Raw genomic sequence first — 21464 nt, forward strand, 5'->3', positions numbered from 1 at the left:
CTCCCTGGGGGTGCAGCATGTGAACTCCAGAGAGGCGCATCCTTGGGCACATGGGGAGGTGGAGCCACCCCGCCGGGCTGTGCCTGTGGATGGGGTGGACCCAGGATCTGCTTTTAATGACACGGTTTGGGCAGCTGGACTCTGTCTATTCCAGCAGGTAAATTACAGGCTTAGCAAGTCAGAAATCAAATAAACACTCCAACTCCCAGTGGCTGCTCCAAGGAGAACAGCGGTTTCCGGGAACAACAGAGGCTGAGACAAACCTCCCCACCCAACTCAGCCTAATTACTGCCTGTCACTCCCTGGGACAGGGACCTTTTCTTTGACTCACAGGCCCAAGACAGGACAGCGCTGGTGGGCACCCAAGGTGACGCCAATTTTGGTGGCCAGCTTGTTCGTAACTCGTAGACACAAGCAAACACTGGCAGTCCCCACCCTTGCCCCATGCCCAGCCAGAGACCGCCAGTCACCCTGCTCTGGATGGAATGGATTGCTCTGCAGTGGGGCAGGAGCAGGAACTGAGGTCTCATTGACAATGCCTGGTGGTGGCTGTCTGCAGTTCTGTGCTGAGGCCCGAGGCCCTGTCCAGGTTCAGTGGAAAAGGTACATAGGTTGATTACTGACGTGAGCCATGGGCAAGGGGAGTAGGCTGCGGGGGCATCTGCTCTCTGCCAGCCTAGACCACACATTGGAGCTACTGGTCTTGTCTCTGTCTCAGTGCTGAGCCCCAAATAGGTCAGTGTGGTAGAGATGGTGGAGGGAACTGGAAGCCCACAGGATTCTTTGCTCCTCTGGGAGTCATACCTCTTTCCTAGGCAGGAAACGGGGCAGGCCCAGGGCAAGGGAACATACATGACATAAAATATCCCCAGTGGTCAGGCACGGTGGCTCACGCCTGTAATCCCAGCACTTTGGGAGCCCAGGCGGACGGATCACTTGAGGTCAGGAGTTCAAGACCAGCGTGGCCAATATGGTAAAACCCTGTCTCTACTAAAAATACAAAAATGAGCCGGGCATGGTGGCGGGCTCCTGTAATTCCAGCTACTCAGGAGGCTGAGGCACGAGAATTGCTTGAACCTGGGAGGCAGAGGTTGCAGTGAGCCGGGATTGCACCACTGTACCCCAGCCTGGGCAACAGAGTGAGACTCCGTCTCCAAAAAAAAAAAAAAAAAAAATCCCCAGTGGCTTTGTGGAGATGTCCAGCTTATTCTTTTTCTAATATGCTAACTGCACCCTGGACCAAATGAGAAGAATCCCAGAACACACTGCTGAGAACATGAGCGTGTCCAATTATGCCCAGAAATGGCCAGTATTGTACCTGGGAAGGGGCAGAGCCCTTCTCCCCACACCTAAACCCTCTGGTGAATGGAGAAAAGCTCGGGTCAGCCAACCTCAGACCATCCAGGGCCGGCCACAGTCTGACAGGTCCTAAGATAGGACTTCTGTGCTGACTCCAAACAGTGCAGTCAGCACGGGCTCTGAAGCTGCCGTGTGCCTTAGGCCACCAAAGTGTTGGACAGGGTGACAGCCACAAACCCCAGGGAGGGGCACAGAGGGACATAGAAAGGACCAGAAGCAGCCTGACAGGAAGTAGGCACAGAGAGTGAGGGCCCCTGACACTCCTGCTTGAGCTGTGACAGCATTTAAGGGTTTTCTGCCTCTGCGGGGCCCGATCCGGATGAGAAGGGCGGCTGCAGCAGGGCCGGGCAGGCGGGTGGGCTCAGTGGCAGCCGCAGGCCTTGACCACCATGTTGCGGTGCTTGCGCAGGATGACGTTGTTGCTGCTGTCATAGTAGAGCACAGAGGTGGCGCTTAGCTTGGTGGGCGCGCAGCATGCCTTGGGGACCGCGTCTGGCTTCATCAGGTGCACCTGGCCAGGGAGGGGGGTACAGGCAGGGGCATAAGCCCAGTAGCCTCCTCCGAGGACCCACCCAGTCCTGCCCCAGCTCCACCCGCTCCCCGCCCTGACCATCTCCAAGCCACATGGGAGCAGCACAATAATAAGAAATATTAACAGGAATAAGAGCAGCCTTGAGGGCTCTGGGGGCAGGAGCCGTAGTGACCTGCAGTGCCCAGGGAGGGACACATGGCAGCCCCGGGGGGTGGGGCAAGTGGGCAGGGCACTAATGAGGGGCCTCAAGTCCCAGGCCAAGGGCTTAGACTTCCTCCTGGGGATAATGGGAAGGAGAACCTCATGGCCAGGTTTGTGCCTTAGTGAGGTCCCCAAGGGGGAGCCTGGAAGGACCACTTTTTTCTTTTGGCCCTTCGGACCCCCAGAGGCTCTGCCTCCCCACACCCCAGCCTCCCTCCCCAGGCTCTGGGAGGCCAAGCCTTAGCCCCTCTCCTGTGCTGCTCCTTCCCCCAGAGACCCGCATCTGCCCTCAGCACTTCAGGGCCCTGCATGTGCCCGCACCTCTCCACTCCCCGGGCTCAGCTTGGACCTCTCTTCTGAACATCAGACTTGCGGATCCTGCTCCCCTCTCCGCTTCTGCACTTGGGGTCTAATGGGGCCTCAGCAGAACACGGAGTTCCTCCTGCCCTTACATCATAGCCCCCACCCGGGAGGCCTCCTGGATGACTCCTCTCGCCTTCTCCCTTCCCTGGGAGCAGCCCCTGGCTCAACCTCCACCTCCATGCTGCCTCGGACCACCTGCCCCGTCCAGCTGCCATCACCTGCCAGGTGACCACAGCAGCCCTCACTCGTCCCCTGCTCCTCTGCCTTCCACTACCCCCACCATCAGCCTCCCTAAGCCAGAAAGGTCGTTCTGGAGGGTGACGCGGACCAGGTCACTGCTTTGTTAAACACCTCTGACAGCCTGTCAGGTTGCTTGGAATAAAATCCACCCTCATTCCCAGGGACCCCCAGGTCCTAGGGGAGACAGCCCTGCCTACTCCTGGCATCACCTCCCTCCGCTCTCCTCGCCTTCACTGCACCCAGCCCCTCCTCCCTGCTAACCCTGAACTTGGGGCCAACTTGCTACTGTCTTAGGGCCTTGCAGTTGCTCCTTCTGATGGAACATTCCTCCTCCAGCTGCTGACGTGCCCCTCCTTGTGCGGAGAGGCTGGGCCCAGTCTCACTCCACTGATGGCGCAGCCGCTCTGCTCTTCCTCACAGGAGGCGTCAGCTCCATGGTTGGTTTGCTTCTGTGCCCGCTGACAGCCTCCCCTAGAGCACAGCGCCTGTCTGTTTGCTGCCCAGCAGGCTGTGAGCGCTCACTTTAGTTGAGCCCCTGAGGGGCCAGGGTAGAGAGGATGGAGTCTGGGAGCTGCAGGTGCAGTCACCTTCCCGTGTGCCTCCCACACATGCAGCTGTGAGAACCACACAGCATAAAGGGTGGCTGGGCTGGGCCGCCCCACGCGTCCTCATCACCCCTGGGCCTTTCCAAGGAGGTGGCTCCAGGTATCCAGCAAATGCCATTTGACTGCCCAGAAAGGAAGCATTATCATAGGCTCAAAGCAGCTTTTAGTAATTTCTTTCCTCTCACACCAAGGCATTGCATGCACACGTGTGTGTGTGTGTGTGTGTGTGTGTGTGTGTTTTAATTTTTATTTTAGAGACAGGGTTTCGCCATGTTGCCCAGGCTTGTCTCGAACTTCTGGGCTCATGTGCTGCGATTACAGGATAAGCCACCACACCTGATCAAGGCATCACCGTTGAACCTCCTAAGAGGAAAACATAAGGCTGTGGAATACCAGGAACTGGAATTCTAGGTAAAAAGTTCTAGAAGGAAGCCTCGGTGCCAGAATCTGCAAACACACAGAGCACTCCGCAGTGAGCAGCACCAGTGATCCCATCAGAAGCCTGCTTTCATCTTTGAAGGTTGCCCCAGACAACAAGGCATCAAAAGCCAGGGGATCCAGAGAAAACACAAATGACCAAGAGAGAAACTGGGGGAAAAGCCAAAAGGTTGAGAGCCAAACCGTCTAGATGCTTCCTGCCTGCGGTGTGGCACAGGTGGGTGTGTGCACACACACGTCCCGCACACTGTACGCACATATCATAGGGGGACAGACCTGCTAGTGTACTCAGGGGCCCGTGTGTTAAGATCACACAGCCCCCACACAGTCTATTTCGTGTGCTGTGCCTCTGTCTGGGCACCACACGCAGGTGCGTTAAATGTCCCACAGGAGCATGTGCGATGCATAGAACAGGCACGTGTATACGACTGTTCAGTGTCAGTGTGGAGTGTGTCCGTGTTCAGGTGTGAGTCTATGTGTGCTAGTGTGGTTGTATGAGGACCAGTTCCTGCAGAGCTGCGGGAAGTTAGCAACGTTACTGACTGTGCAGAGAAAGCTCCCTGAGACATGGAGCAGGTGGCCTTGCTATCCTCCCGGCTGGCTGGACCAGACCCCTCTCTGCAGGGCCCCCCATCCCAGGGGGCTGGGCAGGATGGACATGGTACTGACCAGGGACTGCAGGATGGCGTGGTTGGTGGCGTTCATGCAGGAGTCCAGCGGGAAGGAGCACTCCCCCTCACAGTAATAGGCTGAGTAGCCTTGGGGGGCGATGACCCAGTCCTAGGGGACATGGGAGAAGGTGAGTCCCATCCATGTGCCCCTCCCTGAGCCTCAGGGCTCAAACCCACCCTCCACCCCTGCAGGGCAGTCTCCCCCAAGAGGCTTGAATCCACCCAGGAACCCCCAGCAGACAAGGCTGGGCAGGAGCTCAGGCGCAACACCCCCCATCCTCACTCTGCGTCTTCTCCCCAGCCAGCCCTCCCTGCCCACGCCTCCCAGAGCTGCAGTCACAGCCCATGCAGGGAGGTCTCAGTTACCCTGTGGCAATGCTGACGGCTTAGTTGATTCAGTCTTCATTTTCATGGTTAAAAAAAAAACCCTTTCTCACCATATTCTTACTTTAGAAAACTTGGAAAACACAGAAGAAAAAATACCTAAGAAAATTGAAGTCACTCATGATTCTATGTCCTCCCTACAGATTCACTTCTGATCTACAGGTGGTGATTGTCATTTCAGAAACAAGGAGAGTCAGCAATTACCAGCCAGCCAAGGTCCTGGAAGCTGACGTAGAGCTCGTGCCGACGGCAGACCTGCCGCCCGTGGGAGCCGTGGACGTCATCTGCAGGGACAGAAGGGCAAGGTCTTTTCTGGGGTTCCTGCTCTGTGCAGCTACTACAGGGTACCAGGGTGGGAGATGCCCTGATGAGCACATTTGTCAAATGAATGACAGGAAACCATTTGGTCTCATAAAGCCCATCCCTGGAACTCTGCTTGTACTGTGACCCAGCTGAAGAGCCTGCCATGGCTCCCGACGGCTAGAGTGACACTGTGCTCAGCACTCCCCTGTCCTTCAGCCTGTGAGCGTCTGGACGCGCCAGGAAACAGCCCAGCAGGACCCTCGGCCATCCTGTGCCGCCTCCTCTCTAGAGACCCCTGTGACTCCAGCCCACCCTCTGCTGCCACACCCATTCCTCAGGTTCAAGTGGCTCATGACCAGGCCAGTCAGGGGCCGACTCCCTGGGAAGGAGGGCACAGGGTCGGGTCAGGCCTGTCCCTGATCCTGAAGGGCTTGGCCCAGTTGGGGAGAAAACTTCACATAAGCAGCCGAGGATGCTGCGGGGTGCCCAGGCACAACCGCGGGTCACGAGGGGCTGCGGCTCCCAGGGAAGGGGCAGCTCATTCTGATGGAGGCTCCTGGGAAAGACCTGGAGGAGCCAGGGGGAGAGAGAGGGGCCTTCTGGGTGGCAGGGACAGCCAGGACAGGCCTCTGGAGTGCCGGTCGCCAGGGTGCATCAGGGCAAAAGATGGGGTCAGGAAAGGTGGCTGGAGAGTGGCCGTCAGCTTGAACTGACCTGAGCCTGAGGGCTCTGGGCCACCACTTGGTTCTCACCCTGCCTCTCTCAACTGGAAGCCCGCAGGGCCTCGGCCCCACCCCGCCCAGCCCTCACCAAAGATCCCTGGGAGTCGGTTGGCCTGCGGCAGCTCGTTGGTTTTCTTCGGCTGCCTCCTTCTCAGTGGCCTCACTGCCCGAGGGGTGCGGATGGGACTCGGACTGGCCCTGAAGAAAGTAACCACGAAAGGCTGTCGGGAGCGCGGGGCCCGTTGACCCAGCAGGCCGGCCAGGCCAGGATCCACGCTGTGCCCTGCGACAGAAAGGAGAGAGGGGTCACTCGCGGGCAGTGGCCCTGCAGCGGACACAGCAGGGATCTCTCTGCCGGGGCCTGGGCAGGTCCAGGAGCGTGAAGGCTGAGGACCCGAGGGTCCCTGCTGAGCCTCAGTTTCCACATCTGAAGCCTGGAGTCCTTGGTCCAGCCCCAGCCAGTCCACATCTCTCAAGTTTGAAGATTTTTCCCATGGATGACCTCATTGGGTCCTTACAGTAATCCTGCAGCTCCTTCTTCACAGGAGACGCAGAGTCCTACTGCCAGTGACTTCGAGAACCAGCGCTCCCACCTCAGTCCAAGGACCCCGAGGCCTGTGTTCTGTCTTCCATCCCGCACTTTCTGGGGTGTGAATGTCGAATTTATCACCGAGACAGCTTGTGGCAGCATCTGCCAAGTTTAGTGAGTGCTTCTCTGCTGGGCACAGCCCAAGAGCAGGGCATTAACTGTCTCCCTGATGCCCATAAGGGAGACGCCAGGCAGAGCAGAGACATTGGAACCAAGTCCCAGAGCCCAGGTTTCAGCCTGCGGCAGTCCCATTCCAGACCCCAAGTTCTTATGCACGAGCTGGGTTTATGGAGAAAAAAGAAAAGGCTGAAGCAGAGATCTGACCTGGGCCTCAGCCCCAGGAGGAGTGAAGCCTGTAAACAGGGGATTGTCCCCCACAGCCGCTTCCAGACTGAGGATGCTGCTAAAACACATGATAACTAACCCTTCACCAATAAAACTGCATCCTCCTGTACTTGTTTGGATTTCAATAACCTTTCTATTGTAAAAGCAGTTAACCACGATAAAGTTTTGAGAAAAAAATACCATTTTAAAGCCCTTCCAACTCCCATACATTTTCATTTTTCTGGGCTATTCTGTCAGTTTAAGTTTTACACAGTTGTCAGCCCAGCAAAGATGTCCTCATTCTTTTTTTTCAGCTTTCAAGTCGCCAGGTATGGCGGCTCACACCTGGAATCCCAGCACTTTGGGAAGCTGAGGCTGGAGGATGGCTTCAGCACCGGAGTTCGAAGCCCTGGAGCTCGTCATCAGATAACGCAGGTTATTTCCTGCTTTTCACGATAAAGATGGGAGTGCAATGGAGCCTCTTCACTCTGTGCATGGGTGAAATTTCCTGATACTGAATTGCAGAAGCATGATTACCAGTTCATTTTCTTGTCTCTTTAAACATTGCCAGTTCTTCAGTTTACACAAAAGCACATTTCACCTCTACTTTACAAGCACAGATGTACACATGTATGTACACACATGCATATATGTGGGTCTGTATAAACACGCAGAGGCACATACGCTTAGACACTACACATACAGATGTATTTATTCCTACATACTTCTCCAGTACACCCTGCAGGTCAAGGACAATGCCTGCCCCACCCTTAGTCCCACTCAAAGGTCAGCCCTTAAGCAGCTGTGCCTCAGTCCCGGTGTCCACTGGCCAGTTGATTGAACCACCAGTGAATCCAGAGACCAACCTTTGACCTGTGACGTCATCTGCCACAAACAGGAGTGTGGACAAGAGCTGCTGAGACAGGGAGGCTGTGAGCTGCAGGCACTGACAGCAAGGAGGCCCAGAGAGAAGCCACTGGGCAGAGCTTGGTTCACGGTGAGTCAAGGTTATGGGGAAGCAGCAGAAATACAAGGACCAGAGCCAGGGTGCAGAGGAAAAGGCAAGACAGGTCACAACGAGGAGAGAACAGAGCAGCCTGTGTGGGGTGGTGAGGGTCACCAGCCTGGGCACTGGAGTGTCACTCTGCGGACTGGCTGACACATGGGGACAACCTGGGGCCCAGGGCAGCCCTCCAGGCTGCATGTGTGGCTCTGTCCTGCGATTCCCTGGGGAGCCCTGGCAGCGTTGGGGCCAGAGGGGCCATCAGTCCTGCATGCTTTGCTCACTATTTGCTTCTGTGCAGCTGTGTTCAAGGGTCTTACGGGGGTCTCCCAGACACAGGATAGAATGTCACATTAGATCAGTTACACCACAGACCCTCACAGAGCCCCTGTGAGCCAGGCCTGGCTTGGGTGCTGGGAACCCCTCTGTAGGTCTCACAGGCCAGGTGAGCCTGACTGGGGACTCGAAGTAGCTAATCCCAGGTTCCCATTTTACAGAAGCAGAAACTAAGGCCCAGAGAGAGCAGCAACTGTTCAGGGTCCCAGACCAAGGTGGGTCAGAGCCAGGATTATCATATACTTTCCAAGCAAATTGCAGGGGCCTGGCTGGGTGTGGCTCGGGGAGATGGGGGTGGCAAAAGGGGACTAACAGCAGGTCTAGGTTCAGAGCCCTGCATCTGGCAGGCCTGGAGAAGCTCCCCCACCCTACTCCTCTCCTTCCTTTTAGTGCTTGAGGAACACAGTGAGGAGCTGATCTGTTTTCCTGTTGTTTTTAATTAAAGTCGCAGCTCTCTGGAGGAGCACAGTCCACCTAGGGAGGAAAGTTGGAGGCCAGCAGCAAACGCCTCCCAGCGCTGGGTAAATGCATTCCTGCGGTAACCGACGTCCCCTGGGGAACCCGGTGGGACCCCCTGAGGAGTGCACCCCCCCCCAGATCCGGGTCCAATCAGGGTGCCACCTGCTGCATGGGCCTGAGGTTCGGGCACACAGCAAAGGCACACCCCGTGCTCTTTCTGACGTCGTCCACGGTCAGGCCCTCCCAGAGCTCCGTCAGCGTCAACCCTCTCTTCCTGTGCACGTCAAACACGGCCTTCTCGGTGATGATGCGGTCCACGCACTGCTTCCCGGTCAGTGGCATGGTGCATTTCTCCATGATCTTAGGGATGTTGTCCTTTGTGCACTGCTCCATGGTGACCACCACTCTGGTCTTCGGACTGGACACCAAGTCCATGGCACCGCCCATGCCTTTCACCTTGCCAGGGATCATCCAGTTTGCCAGGTCGCCGTATCTGGAAACCTGCATGGCTCCGAGCATGGTTAGGTGGAGGTGTCCCCCTCGGATGATGGCGAAGGAGTCGTCGCTGGCAAAGAAGCAGCCCCCGGGAAGCACCGTGACGGTCTGTTTGCCTGCATTGATGACGTCGGCATCCACCTCATCTTCCGTGGGAAACGGGCCCAGGCCCAGGATCCCGTTCTCGCTGTGAAGATGCACGGTCATGCTGGGGCTGATGAAGTTGCTGGCCATCAGGGGGATGCCTATGCCCAGATTGGCGTACTTGCCGTCCTCAAATTCCAGAGCTGCGCGTCTGATGATGCGCGTCCTGGCTTCCTTTCTTTTCGCCGTCTCCATTTTCCTCTTTCCTGATGTCAAGCGCTCAATTCGTTTCTCGTATTTCTACCCCTTTATCACACGATCTACATAAATGTTTGGAACGTGGATGTCTTCTGGGGGAAAAGTCCCCACATCCACGATCTCTTCCACCTCCACCGCCGTGACGTCTGCAGCTTTGCACATGGGCACGTTGAAATTGCGGGCGCTCCCCCTGAAGACCACGTTTCCTGCCCGGTCGGCCTTCCACCCTTTCACCAGGGCGAAGTCCGCCCGGATGGCGCGCTCCAAAAGGAAGTGGTCGCCTTGGAACTCCCTCACCTCTCGGGGCTGGCTCATGATAGCCCGGTGGCCGTCCGGGGTGTAGCGGATGGGGGCGCCCCCTTCCTGGACCAGGGTCCCGTAGCCCGTGGGGGTGTAGAAGGCGGGTACCCCGGCGCCCCCCGCGCGGATGCGCTCGGCCAGGGTGCCTTGGGGCGTGAGCTCCAGCTCCAGCTCTCCTGCCAGGTACTGGCTCTCGCACAGCGTGTTCTCGCCCACGTAGGAACAGACGATGCGGCGGATCTGCCTGGAGGCCATCAGGAGGCCCAGGCCGAAGTCCTCCACGCCCACGTTGCTGCTGACCACCTGCAAGTCCTTCACGCCGGTCCTGAGCAGCGCGGCGATCAGGTTCTCGGGGATCCCACAGAGCCCGAAGGCCCCGACCATGATGGTCGCCCCGTCAGAGATGTCCTTCACCATCTCCACCGGGTCCGTGTAGAACTTGGCGCGGGGCCGGGACTGGTGGCAGAGAGGCGAGCGCAGCCCTGGGACAGCGCGAGCCCTGAGCAGCCCCGCCGGCGGGGACCCCGCGCCCGAGCGCCGACGCCAGGAGCCGCAGCGCCGCCATGGTCGGCGCGGGTCAGAGGCCAGGAGAGGCGGTGTGCGCCCCGCGTGCGCCCCGGGGTCCCGCGTCACAGAGCAGGGAGGGCGCCCGCGCCCTGACGCACTCCCGCCCAGCAGGTCTCCCCCGCCAGGCGCAGGCTCTAGGCCAGGCCCGCGACCCACCACAGGGAGGGGGCCGCTCCTCCGCTCCGCCCTGGGCTGGGGAGGAGCCCTCGTGTCAGTCCTCCGTGTCCAGCGCACAGGCCCCGGGCGCAGGACAGAGTTGAGGTCAGGCTCCGCGTGGAGGGCACCAGCCAGATCCCCTCCTGCCCCAGTGGAGCCTCAGGCACAAACTCCAACCGCCCCGCCCAAGCTTCCCCGCTCATTAGAGACACCAAATATCTAATGAGCAGGCACTACTGGGTGAGACCGACGGTCATGACCACCCTCACTGGGCATCACTCTGTGCCAAGCACCCTCCTTTAATCCTGTGACAACACGGAGAGTGAGTGCCCCCCCCCCACTACAGCCCCCCAGAGCTCAGGTTCAGCCCTCACTGTGAGAGTGGGGACACTATCCCTCACCTTCATCAGGAAGGGTCCCCGCTCTGAAGAGTCTCCAGCCTTGTCCTCTGCATCCCCCTGCCCTCTCCACCTCCCCCACTCCAGCTCCCTGCTCCAACTTGTGCGGAATTTTGCAGTTTTCTTCCCTCTGCACAGAATCACTCCATCACCACAGCAGGGTGCAGGCGTCTCCTCACCTGTAAAGGACCTGCCTTGTCCCGGGTTCTCTCCAGCCCCAGCCCATGTCTCTGCTCCCCTTCCCCAGCAAAGGTTCTGGAAAGAGCTGTCTCCTGCCTCCACTGCCTGTCTCCCTCCACCTCCCCAGTCAGACCCACACTCCACGGAGATTTGGGCCATCAGCAACCTCTGTGATGGCAAAACCCTCGGTCACTTCTCTGTTCTTGCCTTCAGTGCCCACAGCTGGACACAAACGACAAACCCTTGCTTCTGGAAACACTTGACTCTGGCATCTTGGTCACCTCGTCCTCCAGGTGTCCTGCTCCCTCCCTGGCTGGTCTCTGTGGGCTCGCTGTGGCCCCTCCTTGTGAGGTCTCTGGATGTTGGAGGTCCCACTGCTCTGGGCCAGGCCCTCTTTCTTCTCCATCACTACCTCCTTCCCTAGATGATCTGGTCCCACCCCACGCTTTAAATCCACTTACATGCCAGCACTTCCCTCGCCTGGGTCTTCACACTCACCTGTCCCTGGAATGGCATTTCCATGAGGACCAGTGAGCTCAGTAACATCCCAGGGGGCTCAGTAATATTCCAGCCAAAAAAGAACCCTTGGCCACACAACTCAAATGTGCCCTTCATCTATCTTTCCCCCAAAAGAGAAATCTATTGAAAAAAATCCACTGGTTCCATCCACACATCATTCAGGCTTCCTCCCGTTCCCTCACCTCCTCGCCAGCTATAAGCATGTCCTGACACTGAAATCGACTCATCTTTCTCCATCTCCACTGCTACCAACAGGCCGCTCACAGCGCCCACCTGCACCACTGTGGGGCCCCCACGAGTCTCTGTGACTTCACTCTTGTCCCTCTCAGTCTGCTCTCCCCACTGAAGTCAGGGGGTTCCTTATTTTATGCATATATTCAGTAAAGTTTTAATTTTACAACAGTTAATAGTTACATAAAAATTTGCAAAGGTAGTACAGAGGCTGAGGTGGGAGGATCGCTGGAGCCCAGGAGCTGGAGGTTACCGTGAGCTGCGATTGCGCCACTGCACTCCACCCTGAGCAACAGAGCCAAACCCTGTCTCAAAGAAAAAAAAAAACCACACAAGGAGTTCCCATATACCTGGACCCAGTTTCCCCTGGGAAATGTTAATAGTTTAAACTAGTAGGGTACCTTTCTCATAACTAATGGACCAGTACTGGTATCTTATTATTAAGTAAACACCATGATTGATCTGGATTTCCTAACCTTCCCCTAATGCCCTTTTGCTGGTCCAGGATTCCACCCAGGACCCCACATGCACTGAGCTGGTCGTCTTAGGTGCCTCTGGGCTCTTCCAATTTCCCAACCTTCCTTTTTTTTTGATGAGCTTGGCGGTTTTGAGAAGTGTTTGCCAGGTATTCTGCGGAACGCCTTTCTCTTTGGGTTTGATGGTCTTCTTGTGGTTGGACTGGGGTTTCGGGTTCACAGCGGGGGGGGCCTCTGAAGCTCAGTGGTCTGCTCCTTCCCTTACACCCAGTGCACATGCCAGCCCCGTGCCGGTCACTGCAGTGGGGCTTCCTCACCTGGCTGAGGTGCTGCGTGTCAGGTACCCCACGCCCTGTCCACAGGGCACTTTCAGGAAGCAAGTCATTGTGCGGCCCACGGAAGGGGTGGGGAGCTCTGCTCCACCCTGAGAGGGGGCATCTCAGAGGGTTCTCTTTTAAAACCTGAATCAGATCCTGTCGTCCACCACTGCTACTAAATAAAATCAACGACGCTAAGAACCTCACCGCCTGGCCCTGGTTCACCCTGACTCAGAATGGCCCCTGGGACCCCCGCCCTCACCGCTGCTCCATGGCGCCCCCTTGCCGGGCCTCAAACATGCCCATCTCATGCCCACTTTGGCCTTTGTCTTCCTACTGCCTGGCATAAAAGAGGCTCTCCCCAATTTCACCTGTGGAATGAACAAGGGCATGAATCCCCATCCTACAGAAGAGAAGACAGGGTCTGGAAAGGTAAGTCCCAGCCAAGGTCACTGAGGCAGGGCACTGCCGAGCTGGGCTTCAAACCCAGCCTCCTGGCCTCAGTGTCTGAGGATACAGCCACTTCCCCTCCTTCCCTTCCCAGGACAGAAACTCCCAGGGTGGAGGCTGCTCCGTGGGAGAAACCGCCTGCCTCCTGGGAAGCAGAGGGAGAGGAGGGAGCGCCCCCACTGGGCCAGACCTTGTGCCTTGGACCTCAGTGACCCTTGCAGCGGGCACAGCTGGTGAGGCCGGGAGCCCAGGGCCACAGGAAGCTGCTGCCTGTGCTGGCACAGAGAAGCCCCAGGGGCTGCTCCCACAGAGCCCCCAGCCTCACCGTCCTCAGTCTCCACATAGAGGCGGAGTCCCAGGTCCTTGTGACGCTTCAGCAACCAGCGGTCACTGGCTGCTGTGACGTCCAGCACCAGCCAGCCCTCGTCCCCAGCTCGGAGCGTCTGAAGATCCAAAAAGAACAAGTCAGACTCCCTGTGGACACGAAAGAACAATTAACCGGCGGCCGGCACAGCTGCCTCTGTGTCTCCAGGACCCGCTGGGGGCCGTCACCGGGGCATCTCCTACCTGACTCTGCCTGTGCCCCTTCTGAGCCTCATCTCACCGCCTCAGCCCACAGAGGTGTACACATGAGGAAACTGAGGCTCAGTGGTTCAATGAGCTGTTCAAGTCCCCATAGCCAGGATGGCAGGGCAGGGACTTGAAGGCAGGAGTGTCACTGGGGCTCTTCCCGCAGTGCAGGGGGCTCGGGCCAAGCATCTTTCCCGTCTTTGAGGGTCTCTTTCGGGTCCTCTGGGAAGTGTTCCACCAACCCCCACTCCCTGCTGGGTTGCCTTGACCATGAGACTGTGAGGCGGGCAGGGGCAGGGGCACCTGGGCCAAGGGGAAGGCACCTGTTGGCCTGCTCCTGGACCACCTGGAACATGCTGACGTGGAGGGTCCTGTTGAGCAGGTGGATGCTGGGCACCTTGTAAATCCGGAACTCCGCAGCTGTGACCGCCTCCCCATCTGGGATCTGGGTCAGGTCAAAGCGGAACTCCTTCCAGTGGGGCTCCCGGTGGCCCAGGGCATGATCTCGCTCCACTAGAAGACAAAGCAGAGCTGGGCTGGCGCTCGGAATGGCTCGGACTTTGGAGTGGGCAGAGCTGGTGTGAGCCACCGCCCCCAGCCACCCACCACTCAAGGTGGAGGGGACCCAGGGAGGCCTGGCGGGGCCGGTTTCCTTTTGTGCAAACGTTTGTTCCAGGCTTGGTCCCAGGGAGCAGACAGGGCTGAGAGGCCCTGCAGCCAGGCTCAGCCTGAGCCCTGCACCTGGCTGGTGCTCAACAGACCCCAGGCTCCAAACCCCAAACTCCCATTGCGCCCCTTCTCGGTCTGGCTGGTCCTGGGACCCGGAGATGAGACAGAGGAGGGAGCCTCCTCTGGGAGCTTCCAGGCTAAAGGGAAGATGGACATTGGACCCAAGGCAGAAAAGGGCCCCGGCCCTGCAGGGAAACCTGGTAGACAGGGACAAAACCGACATCACTGAAGGCATCTCGGGGGACACGAGCCATCCAGAGCCTGCCCACTGCCTGGATGGGAGGTGTGGCAGGGGAGGGCTCAGGGCTGACAGCTGAGCTGGGCTGAGGCATGAGTGCAAATCTGCCATGGGTCAGGGAGACGGGCCCTGCAGGGGCTGGCCAGCCAGGGCAGAGGGCCAGAGCAGAGGGGCCTGAGGGCAGGGCAGGGAAAGCAAGCACCAGGAAACAGCAGAGGGCAGGAGACTGACGTTTCCTTTCTGGAACAAGGTGGAGGAGGAAGGAGGGAAACGTGGAAAGGAACAAGAAAAACCAGGGCAGGAGTGACAACTCCCGGAGAGGCCAGTCAGGTGCTGGGGAAGTCGGAGGGTCTCACTGGGTGATGGGATCTGAGCAGGTGGCATCTGAACTGGCTTTGAAGGGTAGGATGGGGTCTTGGTAGGTGGAGAAGGTGGCGGGGAGGGTGCTCTAGGGAGAGGGGACCTCACATGCGCAGGGGTGGAGGCGCCCACAGGTCGGCAATGCTGGGGACAGCACATGAGCTCTGCTGCGGCCTGCCTGCTGAGGGTGCCAATCCCGGGCCAGGAGCCTGGGCTGCGCTTCTGGCCAGTGGGGAGCACAGGGGATGGGGGCAGCAGGGGGGCGGCGTGGGGGGCGGGGAATTAGAAGACACGGTGGAGGCGGTGGAGGCGAGGGTAGAGGCCAGGCTGGAGGTGAGATGGGCGGCAGGGCCCCGTGGCGGGGGCTGGCCTTACAGTCAAACAAATGCCACAGTTGCGGAATAAAGCCCACATTTCCCCAGGTGTCCGGAAATACCCAGGATGCTATATTTAGAGCAGTCTCACTTTAGCCTCCTGTCCCTCTCAAACTCTAGAAATCTGTGTTTCCGGAAAGCAGGGGTGGGAGCCGCCCAGTGCCTTCCCCAAAACCCAACACTGAGATTTCAATGATATGTTTGTGAGTCTTTTTAAAAATTCTCTCTGGTTACTGGGCTCAGTGACCACAGTCAGGTTTGGAAAAGCACCAGGCTGTGCGGGCCGAGGCGGATGTGGGGAGCACTTCCTGTCCTTGCGGTGGGGACCTGGTCCAGCCATGGGCAGGCGAACAGCTGTGTGGGGCGGGGGATGGGGCCAGAAATGTGTGGGCAGGAGGTGGCCGCTCATCCCAGCCCAGGACGGAGAAGAAAAGAACTTGCCTTGTTCCACAGCACCTGAGGGTGCTGGGCACGCCACAAAAGCCCGCCTGAGAGCCGGGCTGCTCAGGTGCCGTGACGCAGGCGACGATCTCTCCCCGTAGGCAGAGATCACTGATGGCAGAGTTCTGGACCTCCTCCCATGAATATCTATGTACGTGTGCTCTCTTCCCTAACACACTCACACAACATGACTTGGGTGACAATTTCAGTGGGTTCAGGATCTGCAGACCCTGCTGTGTTACATGGCTGGGTAAGAATCCCCCATTTGCAAGACGAAATCAGTCCACGCTGTTGGCTGTCACAGGGCATGCAACAGTGACGAGCAGCTCACTCGCGGCTTCTCCTGTCCACTTTCAAAGCATGGCTGTGTGCTTGTGTCCCAGGGCACAGCAGGGCTGCCGGGTGGGTCCTGGGGCTCACTGGTATCCCTGTCGGCAGGCCACATGCTGACTTCATGTGGGATCCGAGGACTGAGGGAACAGCCCACAAACCCATCAGCTCTGTGGGGACGCCCGTGCTCTGTGGCCTCCCTCCCTGCCTGACCTGGGGGTCTACCCAGGCTGACTCAAGAGTTTTGTTCAACTGAACCGACCCGAGTTCCAAACTTCCCCGCTGTGGGCTTGTGAAATCGATAAACCACCCAGGAATTCCAACACAGGAAACTGCCTCCCCTGGCTGTTCCAGGCAAGCCTGGAAGTTGGGAAATTTTTAGGAAAATAATGATTTTTATCAGAAACTGATAAAACTTCCTGGGGTATGACACTGAAATAGGCATTACCGTGACCGGGTGAAAGGACTGCCCTTTCTTTGCTGGAGCTGTGTGGGTCTGCAGCTGGCCAGTGGTTGTACCTTTGGATAGAAAAGATATTTCTCAAAAGCTGGGGCTGAGGAAGAGCATTTGTTGGGACCCAGATTTTCCCCTATGAAGGTTCGTGGGCAGATAGCCCCTGCTTTAGTGGCTAAGAGAGCATTGGAAGGGTAGATTCTCTGGCCAGTAGCTGGGTTCCTGGCCCCAGCCCTGACCGTGTGAGCAACCTGTGTGACCTCAGTCTCCTTGTCTGCAAAGTGGGGATTCTGTCCTTCCCACCCAGGGCTGTGAACAGGCAGGGGCCATGGGATAGGAGGGCAGCCATGGCTCTGGCGGTTAACAGCTACTTTTCCAACTTAAAGTATCAAAGTGACAAACATCCAGCCAGGACCATCAGGAGGCCATGTCTGAAACTCAGCGGCCATGGTGGGGAAAGGGAGATGTTCAGTTTTCTCTTTTTCTTTTCCTTTTTGAGACGGAATCTCACTCTGTCGCCCAGGCTGGAGTGCAGCGGCACTATCTCAGCTCACTGCAAGCTCCGCCTCCCGGGTTCACGCCATTCTCCTGCCTCAGGCTCCCGAGTAGCTGGAACTACAGCTGCCTGCCACCACGCCTAGCTAATTTTTTGTATTTTTAGTAAAGATGGGGTTTCACCGTGTTAGCCAGGATGTTCTTGATCTCCTGACCTCGTGATCCACCCATCTCGGCCTCCCAAAGTGCTGGGATTACAGGCGTGAGCCATTGCGCCTGGCCAGTTTTCTTTTTTTCTAAATAAAAGTGTGGAATGAGAGGAAATACACCATGGAAATCTAGCAGTTCAACTTCCAGGTGCTTCCTTTTCACCTGCCTGACCTTTGTCAAGGCACTTAACCTTCTGGGCTCAGTGTCCCCGCCTGCAAAATAACACTTTGAAACAGGGTCAAATGAAAATGATGAAGAGCAAGGTTTGTTGACTGTAACCAGTTCTTGGTTTCAGTCCAGCGAATGCTTCTCCCACACTATTCGGGAACATTTCCTTGTCAGTGAATGCCCAGCCCCCACCTTCCCATAGAATCAAGGTCTGGAATCTCCCAAAGATGCCTGGCTGAGCGGCCACACCTCAGCAATGCCACTGGGACGGTCCCCCAGTTCTGGCTCAGACAGAAAGTACCAAATACAATCTCCTCCCACGTTCCCACATGTGGAAACAGAACCCTGACTCCTCGCTGGGCTCCTTCCGCTACTGTGGGCCACCTCCGTCTGATGCTGTGAAAAGGGGCATAAAAACCATGCTGGAATTGGCCAAAAGCTCTCGAGGCCTCTTGACAGGCCCTCAATACACAGCATGAAATGCCTGCTGCTGCCTCCCAGCGGCTGCTGATTTGAGGGTCCACGGAGGGAATTCCTGGGAAAGGCCTAGGTCTGCACAACGTGATTTCTTGGGTTTTCCCAGTAAAATTCTGCTGCCAGTTGTAGGGTTGGGAAGCTCATTCCAGGGCTCCCTGTCAGATTCAGATAGGCTGGGAGGCCCGTGCGGGAGATGCTGTCTGTCAGGCCAATGTCCTGATCCCAGTCATCTGAGATACATCCTGCCAGGAATCCCCTCTCCATGGTGGCCCCGGGAGGAGCCACTGATGTGTGGAGCAAGGTTTCTGGGCAGCACATTTATTTCCGCTATCTGCAAAATCTGGGACAGGGATCCTATTTTTGAGCATCCCATAATTTCACTTTTGGGCATGAAGGAGGAGGTTCTGTCTTTGTTGCCTTCTCATGATCTGAAGGCTTTATAAGAACACTGACTTTTCCTCATTCATTTTTCCTGGTCACAGCCAGGAATATGAATTAATTCATTATTCAGTACATTTTAAAGCAGTACTAATGGTGCACAAGTCATTATTTAGGTGCAGGAGACACTGCGGTAAGCAAGGTGGGGCAGCTCCTGTCCCCATGGGGTTTACAGGCTTGCAGGGAAGTAAGATAACAAACATGAAAGTTAACAAACAAGATCAGCCTATGTGCTAAGTGCTAGGAAGTACACAAAGATGGGGGAACTGGGAATAACGCAGGGAGTGTGGGGGCTGCCTTATTTATGTTTTTAACTGGATTTTGAAATACTTTAGGATTATTTACATCTAAAGAGAAATGGCATGAACAGTGCAGACTTTCCATTCTTTCCCTGATAGCTTCCCCTAATGATAGCTTCTTACATAACCAATCTGTAGTATAAGAAAATCAGGAAATTGGGGGGATGGGTACGGTGGCTCACGCCTGTAATCCCAGCACGTTGGGAGGCTGAGGAGGGTGGATCATGAGGTCAGGAGTTCAAGAGCAGCCCAGCCAAGATGGTGAAACCCTGTCTCTACTAAAAATACAAAAATTGGCTGGGTGTGGTGGTAGGTGCCTGTAATCCCAGCTACTCGGGAGGCTGAGGCACAGAACTGCTTGAACCTGGGAGGTGGAGGTTGCAGTGAGCTGAGATCGCACCACTGCACTCTAGCCTGGGTGACAGAGTGAGACTCCGTTTCAAAAAAAAAACAAAAAAACAAAATAGGAAATTGATACTGTTAACTAAATCCAGACTTTTCTCTAATTTTACCAACTGTCCTACTAATATCTTTTTCTGCCAAGGATTCAATCTAGGATCCCATGTTATTGATACATTAATACCTTTAGTGTCATTTCCCCTGGGGCCCCTCTGATGTGACTATTCCTCAGTCTTTCCTTCCCTTTCAACCTTGACACTGTATTTTTTTTTTTTTTTTTGAGACATGGTTTTGCTCTGTCACCCAGACTGGAGTGCAGTGGCACAGTCACAGCTCGCTGCAGCCTCAACCACCTGGGCTCAGGTGATCCTCACAGTTCAGCCTCTCGGGTAGCAGGGACCACAGGTATACCCCATCATGCCCAGCTAAGTTTTTAAAAAATTGTTTATTGAGACAAGGGCTCACTATGTTGCCCAGGCTGGTCTTGAACTCCTGGGCTCAAGCAGTCCTCTTGCCTTGGCCTCCCAGAGTGCTGGGATTACGGGCATGAGCCACCATACCTAGCCTTGATACTTTTGAAGAGTGCTGGTCAGTTATTTGTAGCACGCCCCTCAATTTGGGTTTGTCACATGTTTTCTCAAGTTTGAATTAAGTTATGGATTTTGGAGAATACCACAGAAGTGTGTGGGGGAAAGAGAGATCAGACTGTTCCTGTGTCTATATAGAAAAAGGAAGATATAAGAAACTCCATTTTGGCCGGGCGCGGTGGCTCAAGCCTGTAATCCCAGCACTTTGGGAGGCCGAGAAGGGCGGATCACGAGGTCAGGAGATCGAGACCATCCTGGCTAACACGGTGAAACCCCGTCTCTACTAAAAAATACAAAAAACTAGCCAGGCGAGGTGGCGGGTGCCTGTAGTCCCAGCTACTCGGGAGGCTGAGGCAGGAGAATGGCGTAAACCCGGGAGGCGGAGCTTGCAGTGAGCTGAGATTCGGCCACTGCACTCCAGCCTGGACCACAAAGCAAGACTCCGTCTCAAAAAAAAAAAAAAAAAAAAAGAAACTCCATTTTGATCCGTACTAGGAAAAATCCTTCTGCTTTGAGATGCTGTTAATCTGTAACCCTAGCCCCAACCCTATGCTTGCAGAAACATGTGCTGTATTGACTCAAGATTTAATGGATTTAGGGCTGTGCAGGATGTGCTTTGTTAAAAATGTGTTTGTAGGCAGTACACTTGGTAAAAGTGATCCCCATTCTCCAGTCCTGAGTACCCAGGGACACAACGCACTGCGGAAGGCCCCAGGGACCTCTGCCCAAGAAAGCCTGGGCATCGTCCAAGGTTCCCCCTACTGAGACAGCCTGAAATACGGCCTTGTGGGAAGGGAAAGACCTGACCATCCCCCAGGCTGACACCCATAAAGGGTCTGTGCTGAGGAGGATTAGTGAAAAGAGGAAGACCTCTTTGAAGTTGAGATAAGAGGAAGGCATCTGTCCCCTGCTTGTCCCTGGGATTGGAATGTCTCGGTGTAAAACCCAATTGTACATTCTATTTACTGAGATAGGAGAAAATCACCTTATGGCTGGAGGTGAGACATGCTGGCAGCAATACCGCTCTTTACTGCATTGGGGCGTTTATGTAAAGTCAAACATAAATCTGGCCTATGTGCACATCAAGGCACAGCACCTTTCCTTAAACTTCTTTATGACACAGAGTCCTTTGCTCACATGTTTTCCTGCTGACCCTCTCCCCACCATTACCCCATAGTCCTGCCACATTTCCCTCACCAAGATGGTAGAGATAGTGATCAATAAATACTGACGGAACCAGTGCCGGTGCGGGTCCACCGTATGCTCAGCTCTGGTCCCCTGGGCCCACTTTTCTTCCTCTGTACTTTGTCTCTGTGTCTTATTTCTTTTCTCAGTCTCTCATCTCCACCTTTTGAGAAATACCCACAGGTGTGGAGGGGCAGGCCCCCTTCATCTGGCGCCCAACATGGGGCTTGAACCCGTGACCCTGAGATTAAGAGTCTCATGCTATACTGACTGAACATGCTGGCGGCAATACTGCTCTTTACTGCATTGAGATGTTTGTGTAAAGTCAAACATAAATCTGGCCTACGTGCACATCAAGGCACAGCACCTTTCCTTAAACTTATTTATGACACAGAGTCCTTTGCTCACATGTTTTCCTGCTGATCCTCTCCCCGTCATTACCCTATAGTCCTGCCACATCCCCCTCACCGAGATGGTAGAGATAGTGATCAATAAATACTGAGGGAACTCAGAGACCAGTGCCGGTGCGGGTCCTGTGTATGCTGAGTACCGGTCCCCTCAGCCCATTTTCTTCCTCTATACTTCGTCTCTCTGTGTCTTATTTCTTTTCTCAGTCTCTCGTCTCTACCTTTCGAGAAATACCCACAGGTGTGGAGGCACAGGCCCCCTTCAAAGTGATATGCCCTTCTCAGAGCATCAAATGGGACAATATATACCAATCTGTCTTATTACTAGTGGCATGAACTTTGA

At 55.9% G+C, this 21464-nt stretch overlaps 2 protein-coding genes and 1 long non-coding RNA gene across 3 annotated transcripts in view; 1 reads left to right on the plus strand and 2 right to left on the minus strand.

Moving 5' to 3' along the window:
• Window positions 1-92: 92 nt before the first annotated feature.
• LOC718677 (bone morphogenetic protein 8B) overlaps window positions 93-21464 on the minus strand; it is a 34848-nt gene continuing 13476 nt past the window's right edge. The window contains exons 2-7 of the mRNA XM_028835578.2: window positions 13854-14043; window positions 13286-13434; window positions 5907-6101; window positions 4998-5077; window positions 4408-4518; window positions 93-1870 (exon numbers count right to left, since the gene is read on the minus strand). Of these exons, the coding sequence (XP_028691411.2) occupies window positions 1721-1870; window positions 4408-4518; window positions 4998-5077; window positions 5907-6101; window positions 13286-13434; window positions 13854-14043 (875 nt within the window). The 3' untranslated portion in view covers window positions 93-1720. The remainder of the gene's footprint in view (window positions 1871-4407; window positions 4519-4997; window positions 5078-5906; window positions 6102-13285; window positions 13435-13853; window positions 14044-21464) is intronic.
• On the plus strand, window positions 6722-8388 carry LOC144334207 (uncharacterized). Its single transcript, XR_013403791.1, has 3 exons — window positions 6722-7166; window positions 7630-7728; window positions 8232-8388. It is a non-coding gene; the product is annotated as an uncharacterized LOC144334207 (long non-coding RNA).
• LOC106997886 (succinyl-CoA:3-ketoacid coenzyme A transferase 2, mitochondrial) lies at window positions 8490-10246 on the minus strand. The gene is given in 3 exon segments (XM_028835570.2): window positions 8490-10115; window positions 10118-10169; window positions 10172-10246. Coding segments are annotated over 3 exon segments (1548 nt in total). The 5' UTR covers window positions 10232-10246; the 3' UTR covers window positions 8490-8679.

Source organism: Macaca mulatta, chromosome 1 (assembly GCF_049350105.2).
Source record: "Macaca mulatta isolate MMU2019108-1 chromosome 1, T2T-MMU8v2.0, whole genome shotgun sequence".
Classification (NCBI taxonomy): domain Eukaryota; kingdom Metazoa; phylum Chordata; class Mammalia; order Primates; family Cercopithecidae; genus Macaca; species Macaca mulatta.